We start from the raw sequence: 16095 nt of genomic DNA on the forward strand, positions 1-16095 counted from the left end.
CTTTCTAATGTGGCTAGTGCTATTTATTTCCTTTGAATCCAGATTTCAAGGAGATAGGTTGTGTCTTTAGTCTGCTCAAAATTTCATATTTTTTTTAGACTAAAATACTTCTTAGTTACTAAGCTTGATAAATTATAGTTGAATTCTATGGTATTGATGTAGAATTTATGATATTTTTGTTATTCAAATGTTTATATAAAACCTAATAAGAAATATTTTGTTTCATATCCTCCATGTGCAATTTTTTAAAGGCTTTAGCAATCTACGTCAAGCAACAACTGAGTACAAAGAGATAATTGTTTGCTTTACTTCTTTAGTTACTGTTCTATGTTTTAAGAAAAATAAGTTTAAGAATTTATTTCAAAATATTAATAATCTGTATACATATATAATGTATAATAATTGAAATGTGCCTGTATTTTACAAAATACTAGTCCACTAAAACACAGCCAAGAAAAGTTACTTTGTACAGACCAAAGATCAGTTTTTGTTATTTGATACGGTAACATGAGTGCACATGAGCTGCATCATTGTAACTTCTGTATTGTTAGCCAGGCACGGGTAAAAGGACAATATAATAAAAATAATAAATATATATATATAAATGTATAAAGTTATGAGATTTAAACTATTTCGTCTAAACATTTATGTTTTCGTGTTATAATTTGTGATCATTCTACAATGAAAGAGGCATAATTTATGTTTATTTCCTAATTTTTTATGGTGGTTGCGAGATCGTTCAAATCTACCGAAACTGTACAGAGATTAATTACTGAAAATAACAGATAAAATATAAAGTTTTTTCTTAAGAAATGTTTGATAACTATCCATTATAAAGATTTTGCTTATGAAGTTTCAAAATTTTCTGATGCACAAAAGTATTTTTAATGTTAAGATGAAAATTACTTTGCATGATAGATAGGCAAAATGTGAAAAAAAGGATGAGAGAAATATTGCTTTACAAACCTTACGACGTATTAAAAAAAATAGATATTTTGCATATGAAAGCGTTGTAATGTTTACTGATAATATGCCAAATTTCGTTAACGTTTGCTTATTCATTTAAAAGTTGTAGCATGAAAACTATAACAAGCACAAAATGGTTATGATGTTGTCACATTGACTAACCCCATATCGAAAGAGTTAAAAAATGAAGCAATTGTAACACGCTGTTGAGCTTTGTGATTGATGAGATATATATATATCCAAGAAAAATGAACTTAACTATGTAAATAGGATATTAATGACTTTCAAGAGTTATATTGATAAAAAGGTCAGAAAATATATTTTTTTGGTATTAGAATCAGCTGAGGAATAATGATCTACCACTTGCCTTTATTTAGATGTTAAACTGCTACTTCTAATAGATTCTTATGTCTAAAGTAACTTGTGAATCTGACAAAGCCTGTTAAGTAGGGTACACCTCTTTCCTGATTAGTTCTTAAACTGGTGACCATTTTCATGATTTTTTATTGAGTCTTGTTATCTAAGAAACACTGCAATAGTTTTTATTAAGATTTCTGTTGAAATGTAAATTATGATCTTTAACATGTCATACAGACAACAATGGTCCATTTTGTTCTTCAAGGTTGTTTTTGTACAACTACCTCCTGCCCCAGAAAATTATTTTTTAAAGGAAACACTTGTCTTTCTGAACTCCAGTAATGAGCCTGCCTCCCCTGCTGCCAGTTGCAATACATTCCCTAAGCTAATCACCCTGTTAGCAAAATAAAACTCTTGACTGGAGCCTGTCTTTTTACAAATCTTGAAGTTGTTTCCTTTTGTCTTTAGAAATTAGGAAAGAATATCAACCTGTTTATTTGAAATTTCATAGTTATTTTGTTATCAAATTATTTGTAACTTAAGCCATTGTATTATCCAGTAGTTTTTTTCTGGCTTTGTATGTGTTCATTGATGTGTATGTTTAAATGGCATTTATGTTTGCTACTATATGTGGGCAAAACACTTGGGAATTTCTTATAGAATTGGTCACCCTTTATCATCTCCCTGCATATTTTCTATCCTCACACACGGTCAAACTACTGGACACAAAAGCTACTCAACAATCTTTAAAGTTTTAGCTATGAGCCACACAGATTTGTAACTTTTAATTAAAAAGTCTACTAAGTAAACAAACTTCTCTAGCATAAATAATACTCCACTTCTTTTAATTCTTTCTCAATATATACACCTGTAGTTATTTCCTCAGTGTGGATCTATATCCAAGTTCACTTGCTGGTTTTTACAATCTTTGAATCTAAATCCCCTTTGAATGTAAACATTTCCCTTACAAGTGCTTATTGCAGAACATAAGTTTCTAATTAACATTCAGGTCATTATTCATAATTATAGTTTTGTGGTTACTGGAATTTGCTGAAAATGGAATATGAATATTCCGAACTTTTATTAACTATGTTGTTATTCATCACTTCTGTTGTTCATCATTAGACTACATTTTCTATCTCATGAATCAGGTTTGTCTTGTCCAATACTTTTGTTCTTTGATGGTATTGTTATTATGAAACTTCTTCCTAATTATTAAAAATGCTTTTGTTAAAATATATATTATGAGTAACTTGGATGTATATGGGATAAGTTCACAAGTGGATAAAAGATTGGTTTTGTGATACAAAACAAAAGAAGTGATATAAATGGGCATATTTTATATTGATAGAATTTGCGTACTATGCTCCTAAATAATATACTCTTCATGAGTGTGCTTTATGACCATTGCTTATTTAATGACTAGGATAGTAATATTTGTAAATTTGCTGATGAAACTAAAATGTTTGGAAGAGTTGATCCTGTTGAGAGTGATATCTGTATTCAAAAGGATCTGGTCAGTCTTAGTGAATGGGCTAGAATTTGGAAGATAAGATAAAATATTCAGTTAAGCACTTGATGTATGGATATTTGGAAAAGGTGTACTTCTTTGTGTGAAGAATGTCCTTAAAATACAGACAGCAAGGAATCACTTGATCCTTCTAGATTGTCTTTGCACATCTGGCACTGAAGAAATGTAAAAATAAAAATTTTAAACCCACCCTCTATTTTTTCAGTAATTCATTAACTTCCATTTTTAATTCTTGTAATGTGCCTGCCTGTATTACAGCTGATGGCAAAAATTTCATAAATTAATTACCTTGTTACAAAATAAAACTTTAGCTGTAAATTAGCGTGTCTTTTTCAAATATTAAATCTGTTCTTTCTTCTTACTGTCTTCTGAAAACAACACAAAGAAATCCTATCGACCTCGTGGCTAATTGTACAAATCTCAAAAGAAAATAAACTAAAAGATCTTAACCTGTGACAACTGCACCATTCCCTGAATCATTTTATAAGCTCTTCCCTGAACCCTCTTCATAAACTCATTACATATTTAAAGATAATGGGATCAAAACTTCATTTAGTACTCCAAATGAAACCTAACTAGTAACTTGCACAACAGACCCATGGCCTATTTAGTATTGTAGTCAATATACAACACACATACACACTGTCCTGTGCTTGTTGTGAACTGAGGACGTGGGAAGTTTAATGCAAACAAGGGCTTTGTTCAAATATTAACATGTATATTAAAAAGACGTGACATTGTAAAAACATTTGATACAGTTGATTAACTTGGTTGAATTAGTTTTGAAATCTTACTGGTTAAACAAGGAGATGCAGGCATACATAACGTTTGTATATATGTTGCTGAGTGAGGACAGTAAACAAGTCGTAAAGTTTCAAATGAAGACATACACATGTTGTTGAGAAAAAAACAATTGAGGACTCCTTAGGCATTACAGCAATGTGGTGCAATCAGTGGAATACTTCACATCAGACATTTTATCATAAAATTTGTGAAATAAAACCACAATAAATCACAATTTCTCACCGTAGCACTAAGGATATTGCTGAAACTCTAGTCTATAAAGTATCTTTGGCCCAATCATGCCCGAGACACAGAACACCCATTTATTACCACACAAATGAAATCTCTCTCTGATTTAAACTGGAGCTTTATTGTTAGGGTTAAAAACTGTATTGAAATAATGGTATTATGTTCACTGACAAATGAACCATCATCAGTAACCTGAGGGACTGCAGTTAAACAGTGTTTTCATATTGTTATCCTTGTTTTACACCTTCCACACCCCAACCTAAAATACTGTTGGTTTTACCTAGATGGTGTGTTATCATATTGTTATTCTTCTTTAACACCTTCCACATGCACCCACACACACATAGCCAAAAACTCTTTTAGTTTCAGCAATTGCAATAAGACAATGTCATAAAAGTTTAAGAGCTGTATAAACCAATGTCCCAAGATGTTTCTTTTTTTCATACGTGTAATTAGAGAAGACTTCCATCTAAATTAAATGTATAATTATGAAATGATAACTCTTATATATAACCTTATCCTTACCATTAATAAATTCATCTGCTTATCCAAGTAATGTACCAATCTATAAAATAATAATAATGTCCTTGGTTGACCCAGCCAAACCTAAGATTGTTATATCATCAGAAAACCTAATCAGTTTCCCCGTGATGTTTCTATCCATGTGATTAATTTAAATGAGGAATGATAACAGGACCAGCGCAGATCTCGAAGGCACATTTGTAACATTAGTTATACTGAACTCCATTAATAATAACTGTGCTTCCTCCCACCTAGCCAATCTTCAAGCCATTTAACTGACTTATCCCCTACTCTGCCTGAAAAGTTCCTTTTGTTTTTGTTGTTTAATTTATATATGAAGATATTTAAATCCTATGCTAATATTGCTTGACCTGTATGCATGTGAAATTGTTTTAAGTACAGGTATGTGTATTGTTATTGTTTTAGCTAGTGTAAGATTCTTTAGATTTTCTGTTGTTGTATTTTCAGTGTAGTTTTAATTTTTGTTTGGGGGGGGGGGGAATTATGTCTTATATTTGAAATTTTTGTGGGTCATTAAATTCTTAACGTGTATATGGATTTAGTCTGAATTAATTTATAATAAGAACTAATCTTTATAGCCCCAGTAACCATTCTGTGATCGAATAGAAAGATTGTAGTAAGTTTAAATAAAACACTTACACTAGTGCTGTCAGTTATAGTCATTTTTTAAAAGTTTTATATTCATGTAGATGATTTGCTTTTCTCTAGATAATAGTTTTGTAAACTCTTAAGATACACTGACTTTTAGCATTTCATACATTTAATTAACCTTTTCTAAAATTTATGTACATATTGTTGTGATGTTTTTGTTTTTTTGTGTTGTTTGGTAGGTTCTTTTGGATTATTCAGTCAAAAACAGAACATAAAGTCCAGTCCACTTAGTGATAGCAAAAGCATTTTATTTCTTCAACTACAAGTTTCACAAGTTAACTAATGTTTTCTGATATATTATTATGTTCACAGTACAACAGTAGACGTTAGCACTTCAATACCATTTGATAATTTTCTCCCTTACTCATATCTTTAGTATTTTGTTGAAACACAAACTTGATATTCATAAAACTGAAGTAACAGACAACTGAATATCAAACTCAGTCTCAATAATCATTCCTTATGTACTCTAGAGTAACTCACATCTTTATACTACTCAAATCTGTTCCTAAACTTTATAAAGAATGTTCTAGCCATTAAACCACATCCATCAGTAGGTGTTAAAACTCTTTAAACAAAAGCAATAATATAAATATCTAAATAAAAAAAAAGTAAACATAAGTTCCACTAATCTCCAAGCTGTAGTTGAGAATATAAACATCAAGTTGGCATAGGATTTACCCAGGCAAATACTTGACAAGGTTTACAGTACTTAGTACAATTGCAGTATGTACTGTAAGAATATGAACTGTCAAGCTGGCATAGGATTCACTTTATAGCAAATAATTGACAAGGTTTACAGTACTTAGTATAATTGCAGTTTCTTCTATAAGAATATGAACTGTCAAGCTGGCATAGGATTCACATGAGCAAACACTTGACAAGGTTTACAGTACTTAGTACAGTTGCACTTTGTACTGAAATAATATAAACTGTCAAGCTGGCATAGGATTTACCCAAGCAAGTACTTGACAAGGTTTACAGTACTTAGTACAGTTGCACTTTGTACTGAAATAATATAAACTGTCAAGCTGGCATAGGATTTACCCAAGCAAATACTTGACAAGGTTTACAGTACTTAGTACAGTTGCATTTTGTACTTTAAAAATATAAACTGTCAAGCTGGCATATGATAAATCCCCACCCAATCACTGATGTATATGATAGAATGACATGATGGATCAGGATTTGCGTATACCTTTCAGTAGTCAGGGTTCCATCAACTTTGTTCAAATCATCAACACTGTTGGCTCAGATACAGATCCAAACTTGTATTGTTACCCAACCATGGGTCTCTGTAGATGTTATACATTAAGTATGATATTGTTATTCTCTCTGCTACCAAATAAACTGTCAATGATTGTTGCTGAACAGTTTTAACTTGGATTCATCTGTAAAGAGCATGTGTCCAGCTTTGCTCTTTCCATTGTTTATGTTTTCTCAATAGTGTTTTTTTGAGCAGCTATGCATCAATCAAGAATTCATGGTAAGCTGTATCTTGTATTTACAGCAAGGTCACTTGTGATATCTGTATTTAAGCATCATATATCTCATGAAGAACAGACCCTGAGATATTTAACATTACTTTTGGACAGTTTCTGTTTCTACTTTTAATAACTTATGAGTGAAAGCAGATTAGAATATGCTATAATATGTCAACCACACTACATCTGCCATATCTTGTGCCAACAAGGCCTTTTACCCAATACCAGGGCTCATGAGGCTGGCTGGGATATGAATGATACAGTAGTAGTAGACGTTATTTATATCATCAATTTTATTTATCAGTTTTAGTTTCACATACCCTCTTCAGAGTCTTGCATACACTGCCTACTGAAACTTGGAATTCTGCTATAATTTTTTGTATGGAGTATCCTTGAATGGCCAAAACTTTCATTTCTACATGTGATATTTCATTCCTGGGAGCCATGATTGGAGTCATTACTGCTAATACTAGTAATAAGCATAGTATGACTACCTGTACTTTTATAGGCTTTATACTGGTGTGGCACTTTCTGATTGGTTGGATGACAAATAACCAAATTGTGAATACGTGACTGTTTACTGGTGCATATATTTTCACATGATAAAAGAGTGACATTCTTGTAGTATTTGTCTTTTGTATCCATTTTCTTCACTGTCTCTATAATTATTTCCAACACTTTATAAATGTATTAAGAACCAAAATTGATGTAATATGTAGCTTTGATTTCATTTTCAAGCAATAACCTGGAACCATTTAGCTCATCTAGGCTCTCTCATTTTCTTATACAACACTACTCCAAACTACACAAGTATAAGAAAAAAAATATATCACTAAATGTTGAAGCTATGTATGGCTGGCCACTGAACTTGAAAAAAGGAACCTAACAAGATAGGAATGGAAGTGTACAAATCACTTGATTAGCTAATGATCACATAGCAGATTAAGCTGTCCAGACTTTACATGAAGAATTACATTACTGGCTTCTCCATTTTGTCTATTGAAAGCTTGGTGTTTCAATAGAATCTCAGCTTTCATCATTATATCTTTCCTTTAGTTATCTTCCAATATGATATCTTACCTCCTCTCACAAAAAGCTTTCTAGATTTCTACTGCCATTTATTGGTGCAAATTTTTGCTTGCCACTAGCCTTGATACTCCCATTTACCCTCACTTATGATTATGCAGCAACCCTCCACCAATTGGAGTGCGACACTACCCCTATTCTAACTAGCACCCTCTCCAATTTTCAACTGTTAACCACTTCTTGATTGGCAGTCTTAGTTACTAGACATGTTTTCACTCATGGTTTGATTAACTTATCTACAAGTTTTTACTTTCTTCATTTTTATACTTCAGTTCAATTGTTATTTACAGTTTTCGTGGAGAGTTATGATTTATTTTATTTATCTTCTCTCCTTTTATTTTTTATTGTGAGAATTATGCACATGCAATTTCAAGTGGTCATGACTACAACTACTGTAACTGCTACAGCAGATTTACTGATCATAACCACCAGGTTGGAACCCCGATTGTCGGCCCATGGCATGACGAATTGTATATCAGGAGTTGACCGATTTCAGCTGATGATTGTCCTTTCATTCCTGCTCAGGGTTTGAGTGATTGTGAAGTTGAGGAATTGGACAGCCTTTTCCACCCTCCTGATTATGCCTCTCAGTTGCATGTCATTTTGGGGGGAATTGCCCAAACCTCTTTACCCTTTTGTGAAATTGATTAATCAGGTATGTTCTGTTCTGTCCTTATCTCCTCTTTTCTATTTTTCCACCCCTGCCCTTCTCGGGGAAGAGCCATTGGGTCATTATTTAGTATTTCCTCCTTCCCCAAATATTGGGTTTCATTCGAGTCATTTTGGGGTCAACTATGTTTGGGGTTAGTATGCCTTGACCCCCATGTACTAAGGATGATCCTGCTTTTGCTTATCACTGTTCCAACTTTCCCTATTTGGAGTTGCTTCTAACTTTGTGGGGGATCAAACCCAGATTCTTTGATTACCTTTTCCCAACCACAGTTTTCCCCCATATTTGTCTTACTCTGACCACCCTTCTCTGTTTCACCTTTTGTCTGAGGCTGTTCATCATTCCCCTGATTGGTTTTCAGATGATACTTGGAATATCCTTTTTGCTACCACTTGTACACCTTTCCCCTTCTGCTCTGGTATTACAGATGTGGCTGCTCTGCTAGTGGAATCTTTTTGTTCCCGATGCTATTTTAACTCAGCTTCATTTACCTTCCACCTTATTGTGTGACTTGCACATGGCAACTTTTTTCCAACAACAAATGTTTGAGGATATCCCTGATTTGTTGGAATTGAGAGTTGAGTCAGTTCTTCTGCATACCTCCCTCACATCCTTGGTCTGTCATTTATCCCATCAACCGATTTCTGTCCTTGTGTCTTTCCCCCCTTTCAATTCTTTACTGGTTCTGGCTACTCTGGCATCTTGTGGATAAGCATAGTTTTCAGGTATCCAGCATCGGTGACTATGTTCTCATGTCAGGGCCAGCGGGGGCCAGACTCTTTCATTTTGCCTATGTTTGAAGGTCCTTTGCTGTCAATCTATGGGTTCTGAATGTTGTCTCTGAAGGTCTAGTCATCCACTTCCAGTCCTCTCCCTTATTGCCTCTCACTCCTCCTCGGGATCCCATTTCTTGCCAAAGTATTTTGGAGGCAGTTCAGGAAGTACTTCATAAGAGTGTCATCGAACAAGGAGATATTTCTCATCTGGGATTTTACTCTCCTCTGTTTGTTGTTCCTTAAAAGTTGGAGATTGGAGCCTGGTTATTGATTTGTCATTGCTGAAGTCCTTCCTTGTCATTCCCAAGTTCACATTTGAGTCATTTTTAGCTCTTCATTGGGTTTTCACTCCTGGTTTGTAGGTGACAAAGGTCGATGTTTCAGATGCATATCCCCATCTCCCCTGCACCCAGGCAGTATCTTTGTTTTGTTCATCACAGACACATGTTTTAATTTCAGGCACTTTCGTTTGGACTTGCCTCAGCTCCATATGTGTTCTGTTGAGTGGTCTGGGTCTTTGCCCGCCTGCTTCATTCCAGAGGCATTTGTTTCCAGCATTATATGGATGACTGGTTGCTTCTTTTCCAGGAAGTTGTTAGGGTGGGTTGACTTGTCAAAGTGTAAAAGTCTTTCCTCACAGCCACACAATATTTGGTTCATCTCAGTGTATTTTACAGCTCCTTCTTCATATAGGCCCAAACTTCTCCATTCGGTTGAGTGCTATGGAACGTCTCTTATGCAGCATCTCATTCTCTCCTTCTTCTGTGCAAGAGGTTCTCTCTCTTTTGGGAATGTGGGCTTCTCTAGAAGCCTTCATTTCTCTTGGTCGCACCCATGTGCAGTTTTAGTGGGTTGTGATAGACCAATGGAGCCTTGTTCAGGATCCCTTAGATGCTTTCTTAACCTTCCTTCCTTACAGACAGGCTTTGCCTGGTTGGTAGATTGGAACAATACTGCTGTGGGTGTTCCTCTTTCTCCTTTCTTGTCCAGAATGTCATCTTTTTATAGATACTACTCTTTCCAGTTGGGGGCATATCTTGATACTCAGGAGGTTTGGGGGCAGTGGATTTTTTCTGAGCCCTTTCACTATATCAATCTCTTGGAACTTCTTGCTGTTTGCCAAGCTTTACTTCATTTTCTGTGGGATCTTTGGTGCCAGTTGGTAATGGTCCACTCCAACAATTCTATGATGTCTTCTGCATCACCAGGCAAGGGGTCACTTGATCGAGAGACCTCTGTTTTCAGATATTGGATTTTCTGTATTGGGCCCACAGCCATAATATCACTTTGTTGGCATGTCATATTCTGGGTGACATGAATCTGGTTGCACATTGGTTATCCCATCCTGACAAAGTTCTCACTATGGAGTGGTCTTTGGATCCTCACATTTTTTGAAGGTTGTGTGCTTGGTGGGGTGTTCCAGGCTTGGATGCTTTTGCCACTCATCTCAAAACACAACTTCCTTGATTTTGGTTTTCTATTCCTCATTCTTTGGTGGCAGAAGTCAATGCTCTCAGTCAAGATTGGACAGGTGTGTAACTGTATGCATATCCTCCTGTTTGTTTCCTCCCATGGGTCCTTGCCATAATTCAGACCACTCTGTGTCATGTTCTGTTGGTGACTGACCAGCTCAAATGTGGTTTCCATTGCTGTGCCAGGTTTTGGTCTCACCCCTTCCTCTTCCTTTATCTCCAATACTCCTTTGTCAGTCCCACTCAGGTGTGCATCATCCATCCCTCACCGGAAGGGCCAGACTTTTGTATACTATGGCTTCCTTTGTTTCCTGTGTAGTTTGTCCTTCCTCCAGGGTGGTTTACCAATGTAAGTGGTAAATGTACTGCTGTTGTTCTGTCAGATGGGGTTATTGTTCTTCCATCCTACTGTTCCTTACATAACATCCTTTTTGACAGGAGCTTTTCAGGTTCCTCAGTTGTAGGCTTTGAGGCGGTATTATCTGCCATGTTTTGGTTTACTGAATTTGCTTGTCTTTTCCAGTCGCTACTCTTATCCCTGTTGCTTGATTCCTTCCACATTTCCCATCCACCCAACCCTGCTTCCCTCCCTGGTTGGAACCTCAATGTATCCTCCAATCTCTTACCCATCCTCCATTGGAACCTTTGTCTTCAAGTTCGTTATGTCACCTTTCCTTGAAGTCCCTCTTCCTGCTCATGTTGGTGTGCAGACATAGTCTTTCTGATGTGTTCATGATTGATGTTCAATGCATTTTGTTTCGTAGTGCCTATGTTCTCCTCTTTCCTAATCATTCCTTTATTCCCCAAACCTCGGCTGCTCGATAGGGTAATTGTACTTTCACACCCATTTCTCTTTCTATCTCATTCCACCTTTATGGTATATGACATGCACTGTTCTTTTCCATAGTTACCAAGTCTATTTGTTTATCCTATGGAATCCTAACCTTTCCCGTGATCTTTCTCCCATTACTCTTATGGGTTGGATTTGCTAGTTAATTCACCTGGCATATTCTTCCCTTTTTCTTGATGATTGTAAATTTTTTCTGGTATCCTACCATGTCCGTAGCTGAATGTTTCTGTCTTCCCTAAGAGGACGTCATCAGTGCTAGTATGTAGACCACTGCACCTACCTTTATATCTCATTATCTCAATCACGTAGTCATTTCCTGCTCTTTGGGTTTCCATATACCTCCTATCACTATTTTACGCTTCTCTGTGAGAGGAAAGTCCTACCTTCATTTTCTTTTTTTTTTACACATGGTCTTTCTTGCATGTTTGGATCCTGCTCTGTAGCAAGTGTTGCTTGACCAGGTATACTTAGTCTTAAATCCACACTGAACGACCTGTGATCATATACTATGCTAAATTATTGTAATGTTGAGGCTCTTCTTACCATGGACCTGATATGCAATCAGGTATTGGTTGCTTGACCCCTTCACCCTGCTTTCAAAATACAATTTCCTAATGCATATTCAGGTCATATCTTGCCCACCATTGAGAAGGTTTTCTGCAGGACTGCTCATAGGTGTACCTCTAAGTCTTCATAAATATGTTTGTCCTGGACTGTAAACTCTTGGACTAACATGAGTAAAGCAAACAGAGTTTGCTGCCCATCTCTAATGATTTGTGGTGTTTGATGCTCATCCAACCAGGGACCTGACTTACAATGCCAGATGCTACCAGGGGTTGCATGTTTGCTCTGCTTTTCAATATAGTGTATCATGGTCATCCATTGCACTGTCTCCGGTGCTGCAGTTCTTCGGACTCTCCAACACATCATTTCCCTCCTTCTAGTGGATTATGGGAGTCCTTGCCACTTACCAGTTCTTAACCACAGAGGTGGTGGACCATGGAGGCCTGTCTTCCTGAGTGTGCACAATACCACTCAGTTGAGAGTAGGGTGGTGGCATTCTGATGGTGTAGTTCGTGTAACGTCCTTCCTACCATGGACCTGATGTATAATTCCAGATGCTGCCAGGTGTTGGATGTAGCACTCCACCATATATACATTGCAGTTTGCTCCTCTGGCTGAGGCACCCTTCTTCCAACTGTCTGCTGAGTGTTGGTTCTCAAGGATCTGTTGTTGGTTGGAGCCGGACCAGCCACATAAGTCCTGACTTGTGTTTGGACGGTTACACTCCTCCTACCGTGGACTGAACAATAAGTTCCCAATGTCACCCAATTTTGGATTGGAGATGCAAACTCATATAGCTGTCCACTTCCAACTGTGCACTGGAGTCAGTTCCTGATGGATCTGGTGTTGGTTAGAGCTGGACAAGACACATGAATTTCAGCAAGTTTAAGGTTCAGCACTCTCCTCAACAAAAAATTCCCAATGCCACTAGGTTTTGGACTGGAGATGAACACTAACCTGGGCCCTCCACCTTCCTATCGTCAGATGGATGTCAGTTCCCAGTGGATCTGGTGTTGTAGGTGTGCACCTGCAGAGGTGGGTTATTGTTACAGAAGCTCCTCTTCCTTGGTGGTACCCATTTTTGAGGTAAAAGATAGTGGACCCTCTTCCTATCATGGACCTGATGTACAATTCTAGATGCTGCAAGGTGTTGGTTGAGGTCGAACTCCCATTTACAGTTTGTCATACCCTATCCACTGAGGGGAGGGGGGGGTTTACATTATTTATGTAATTTTTCTTGGGGTCCCTTCTTTGTTTCCACCTATTTGGCAACATATTACTGATGAGCGATGAATATAGCTGGCTCAAAAGTGGTGCAGTCTCCCATGAGTGTGTTGGTTTAGTTCCTTCTCACACCCCATGATTTTCCTTTGGGTGCTTCTTATAGGAGGATCATCATCCCACCGGTCCTCCAACTGTTCAATATGAAAGTCTAGCTTTTTTGAGAAGAGGTAAGATATCATATCAGAAATTAACATTTTCTTAAATTGAAAATGTATTGCTAATAGAGATTTACCTCCTCTTACATTTCTCACCCATTCTTCCCACTTCCAGTGCGGTTTGGTGTGATATGACCAATTTCAAACTGATTAACAACTGCAAGATTAGAGAGGGGTAGTGTTGCACTCCTATTGGTGGAGGGTTGTTGCATAGTTATTTGCACGTTGATATGCAGACATCTCATTTTAACATATGTGAGAGTAAGTGGGAATATCAAGGCTAGTGGCGAGTGAAAATTTGTGGAAATACTTTTGTGAGTGGAGGTAAGTATCTATTGGAAATACATTTTCAATTTAAAAAATGTTAACTTTTATGACTGTTTTACAATAGAGTAACATTTTAAGATTGAAAATTCTTGTTCTGTTTGTTTTGCCAGTGAGGTAGCCAGGAATGTAGGGGTTTTATTCTCCATGTAAAGTCGAGACAGCTTAGTCTGCTGTGTGATTATATTATCTAATCAAGTGATATGTCCACTTCCATCCCTATCATGTTTCGTTCTTTTTTTTCAAGTTCAATAGCCTGCCCTGCATTGTGTTTTCATTTAGTGATAAATTTTGTTCATTATCCTTGGTTGTTTACTTTTTTTATAAGATGGCATATGTGGGATACTAGGTTATAAAGCGTATTCCAAATCTTTATAAATTTTGCATAGAATAATAATAAAATAGGTAGTCAAAGATCATAAAGACTGTTTTGCTCTATCAAATGATGATAAAATCATAGTTACTGCTAGAACTAATTAGGCGCTAGGCCTGTTGAAGAAAGATTATGATGAATGAACATATGAAATCTCGGTTTTGGTTACTCGTAAGTTTTTGACCTTGGGAGTCTCTGAATAGCTGAAAAGTGGCATTTTCACCAGATAAAGTGGCTATGTCAGGTTCATATCTAGTTTCTGATGACCTTTAGAGAAGAAAATCCAGTTGACTTTTGTATTGCTTTAATACAGGTGCCCATACCATCCCTACATAGAGAGAGCTAGTGCACACTCTCCGATATAGAAACTTGGATAAAATATAATAAAGAATAGATAGACAAATGTAAATAAAAACTTTTTCAAGTTTTTTGTGCAATGTTTCGGGCAGATACCCTTTGTCAGGCTGCAAAGACTATGTTACAACGAAATTAGGCTTTACTGCCTGACGAAGGGAATCTGGCTGAAACATTGCACAAAATAAAGCTATGAAAAGTTTTTATTTAGACGTGTCAATTTATTCTTTATTATCTTTCATCTAAGTTTTTTCTCAATTCTTGCAGAACAACATTATTCAAATACATAGAGAAACCCATTTTCCTTTATTTCACCCTGATCTGTAAAATGCTTACTAACTCCTTCAGTACTGCAGCTTATTCCACAAATGAGAAATATTTTATTGGAATGTACTTAATAGAGTCTAATGATTACATTCCACTCTACCAGCTATAGGGGGAATTACACTTTTATCTCTTTATTCTGTGTTTACAATTATGGATGGAAATCTGTCCCAAGTAATATGTGTTATTCAGTTACTGTATGTCAGATTTTTAAATGTAATGGACACTTGTAAAACTTCTTTCATTTAAAGTTGCACCTATTTCATGTTTTCTAGTTATCCAATTTACCAAAATTATTGGTACTATAAAAAAAATACATTAGTATATAACCTGCTTCATTTGACAGCTTTAAATACTCCCTGATGCTAGTAATTTAAAGATTTCATTTGAGAAGTTTATAATTTCATTCACCATAAAAATTATTTCCACAGGGTGCAATTATTAAAAATCCAGTAGATAACATCTTAGCCTTACCTTCAACAAGTACAGACCGAAATGACTTACCAGCAATGCAGTTTTCAGACCAATTGCCAGAAGAGATGGGTAGTAATGCATTCCTCACTTCGTCTGTTAATACATCAGAGATAAATATGGGTGTTGAAGATCCTAGTGAACTGCAAGGTGAGTTTGCTGTTTTGGAACAAACAATTGTTTAATTTTTCTGTATTTCTTTTCAAAAAGATTAACAAGGGGCCATTTGGCCCATCTAAGTTTTCCATCTTCTGCCACCACATCATTTCAAATTATATATGTAGAAAACTCTTTCCTTTATCCAGCTTCCAAAACATACTCCTCTCACACTTACAGCTACTACTCGACCACCAGGGTTTCTTCCTTTGCCCATCTAACCATTAGTCTGATTTTTTCTCGCATGCTCCAGTCTTTAATACCCAACTCAATTGTCCTTGGCGAATATTAATCTCATGATACTTTCCACCTACGTCAGTGTGCCCTCTATCCTGGTACTGTATATAAACGCCTCATTCAGATAATGTTATCAATTTTTCTTGACAAAATGTCACTAACAGGTTTCCCAATGTTATGATTGTTTGAAGATACTTTTAATGCTAACCGTGTAATCTAGTTTATTTTCATAATAATAATAATTTAAACAAAAAATTCTGGTTGGCATGCCAACTTACAGTATGAATTCCTGGATTATTATTATCTAGCATTGCATAACAAGTGGGAGCGGGGGCACTCCTGGTTGAGACTATCATTGTTCTTATTCTTTGTGAGATGGAGACATATATTTGGATCTACAATTGTTCTCTGAGGTCGCAATTGAGGGTGATTCTC

At 36.1% G+C, this 16095-nt stretch overlaps 1 protein-coding gene across 2 annotated transcripts in view; it reads left to right on the plus strand.

Annotated features, from left to right (window-relative positions):
* The window catches only part of LOC106465739 (protein tramtrack, beta isoform-like), a 50433-nt gene that overhangs the window by 17838 nt on the left and 16500 nt on the right, over nucleotides 1-16095 (plus strand). For both annotated transcript variants that reach the window (XM_022393649.1, XM_022393650.1), the window contains exon 3: nucleotides 15228-15417. In XM_022393649.1, the coding sequence (XP_022249357.1) occupies nucleotides 15228-15417 (190 nt within the window). The remainder of the gene's footprint in view (nucleotides 1-15227; nucleotides 15418-16095) is intronic.

The sequence above is a fragment of the Limulus polyphemus genome, unplaced genomic scaffold (genome assembly GCF_000517525.1).
Source record: "Limulus polyphemus unplaced genomic scaffold, Limulus_polyphemus-2.1.2 Scaffold2035, whole genome shotgun sequence".
Taxonomy (NCBI): Eukaryota; Metazoa; Arthropoda; class Merostomata; order Xiphosura; family Limulidae; genus Limulus; species Limulus polyphemus.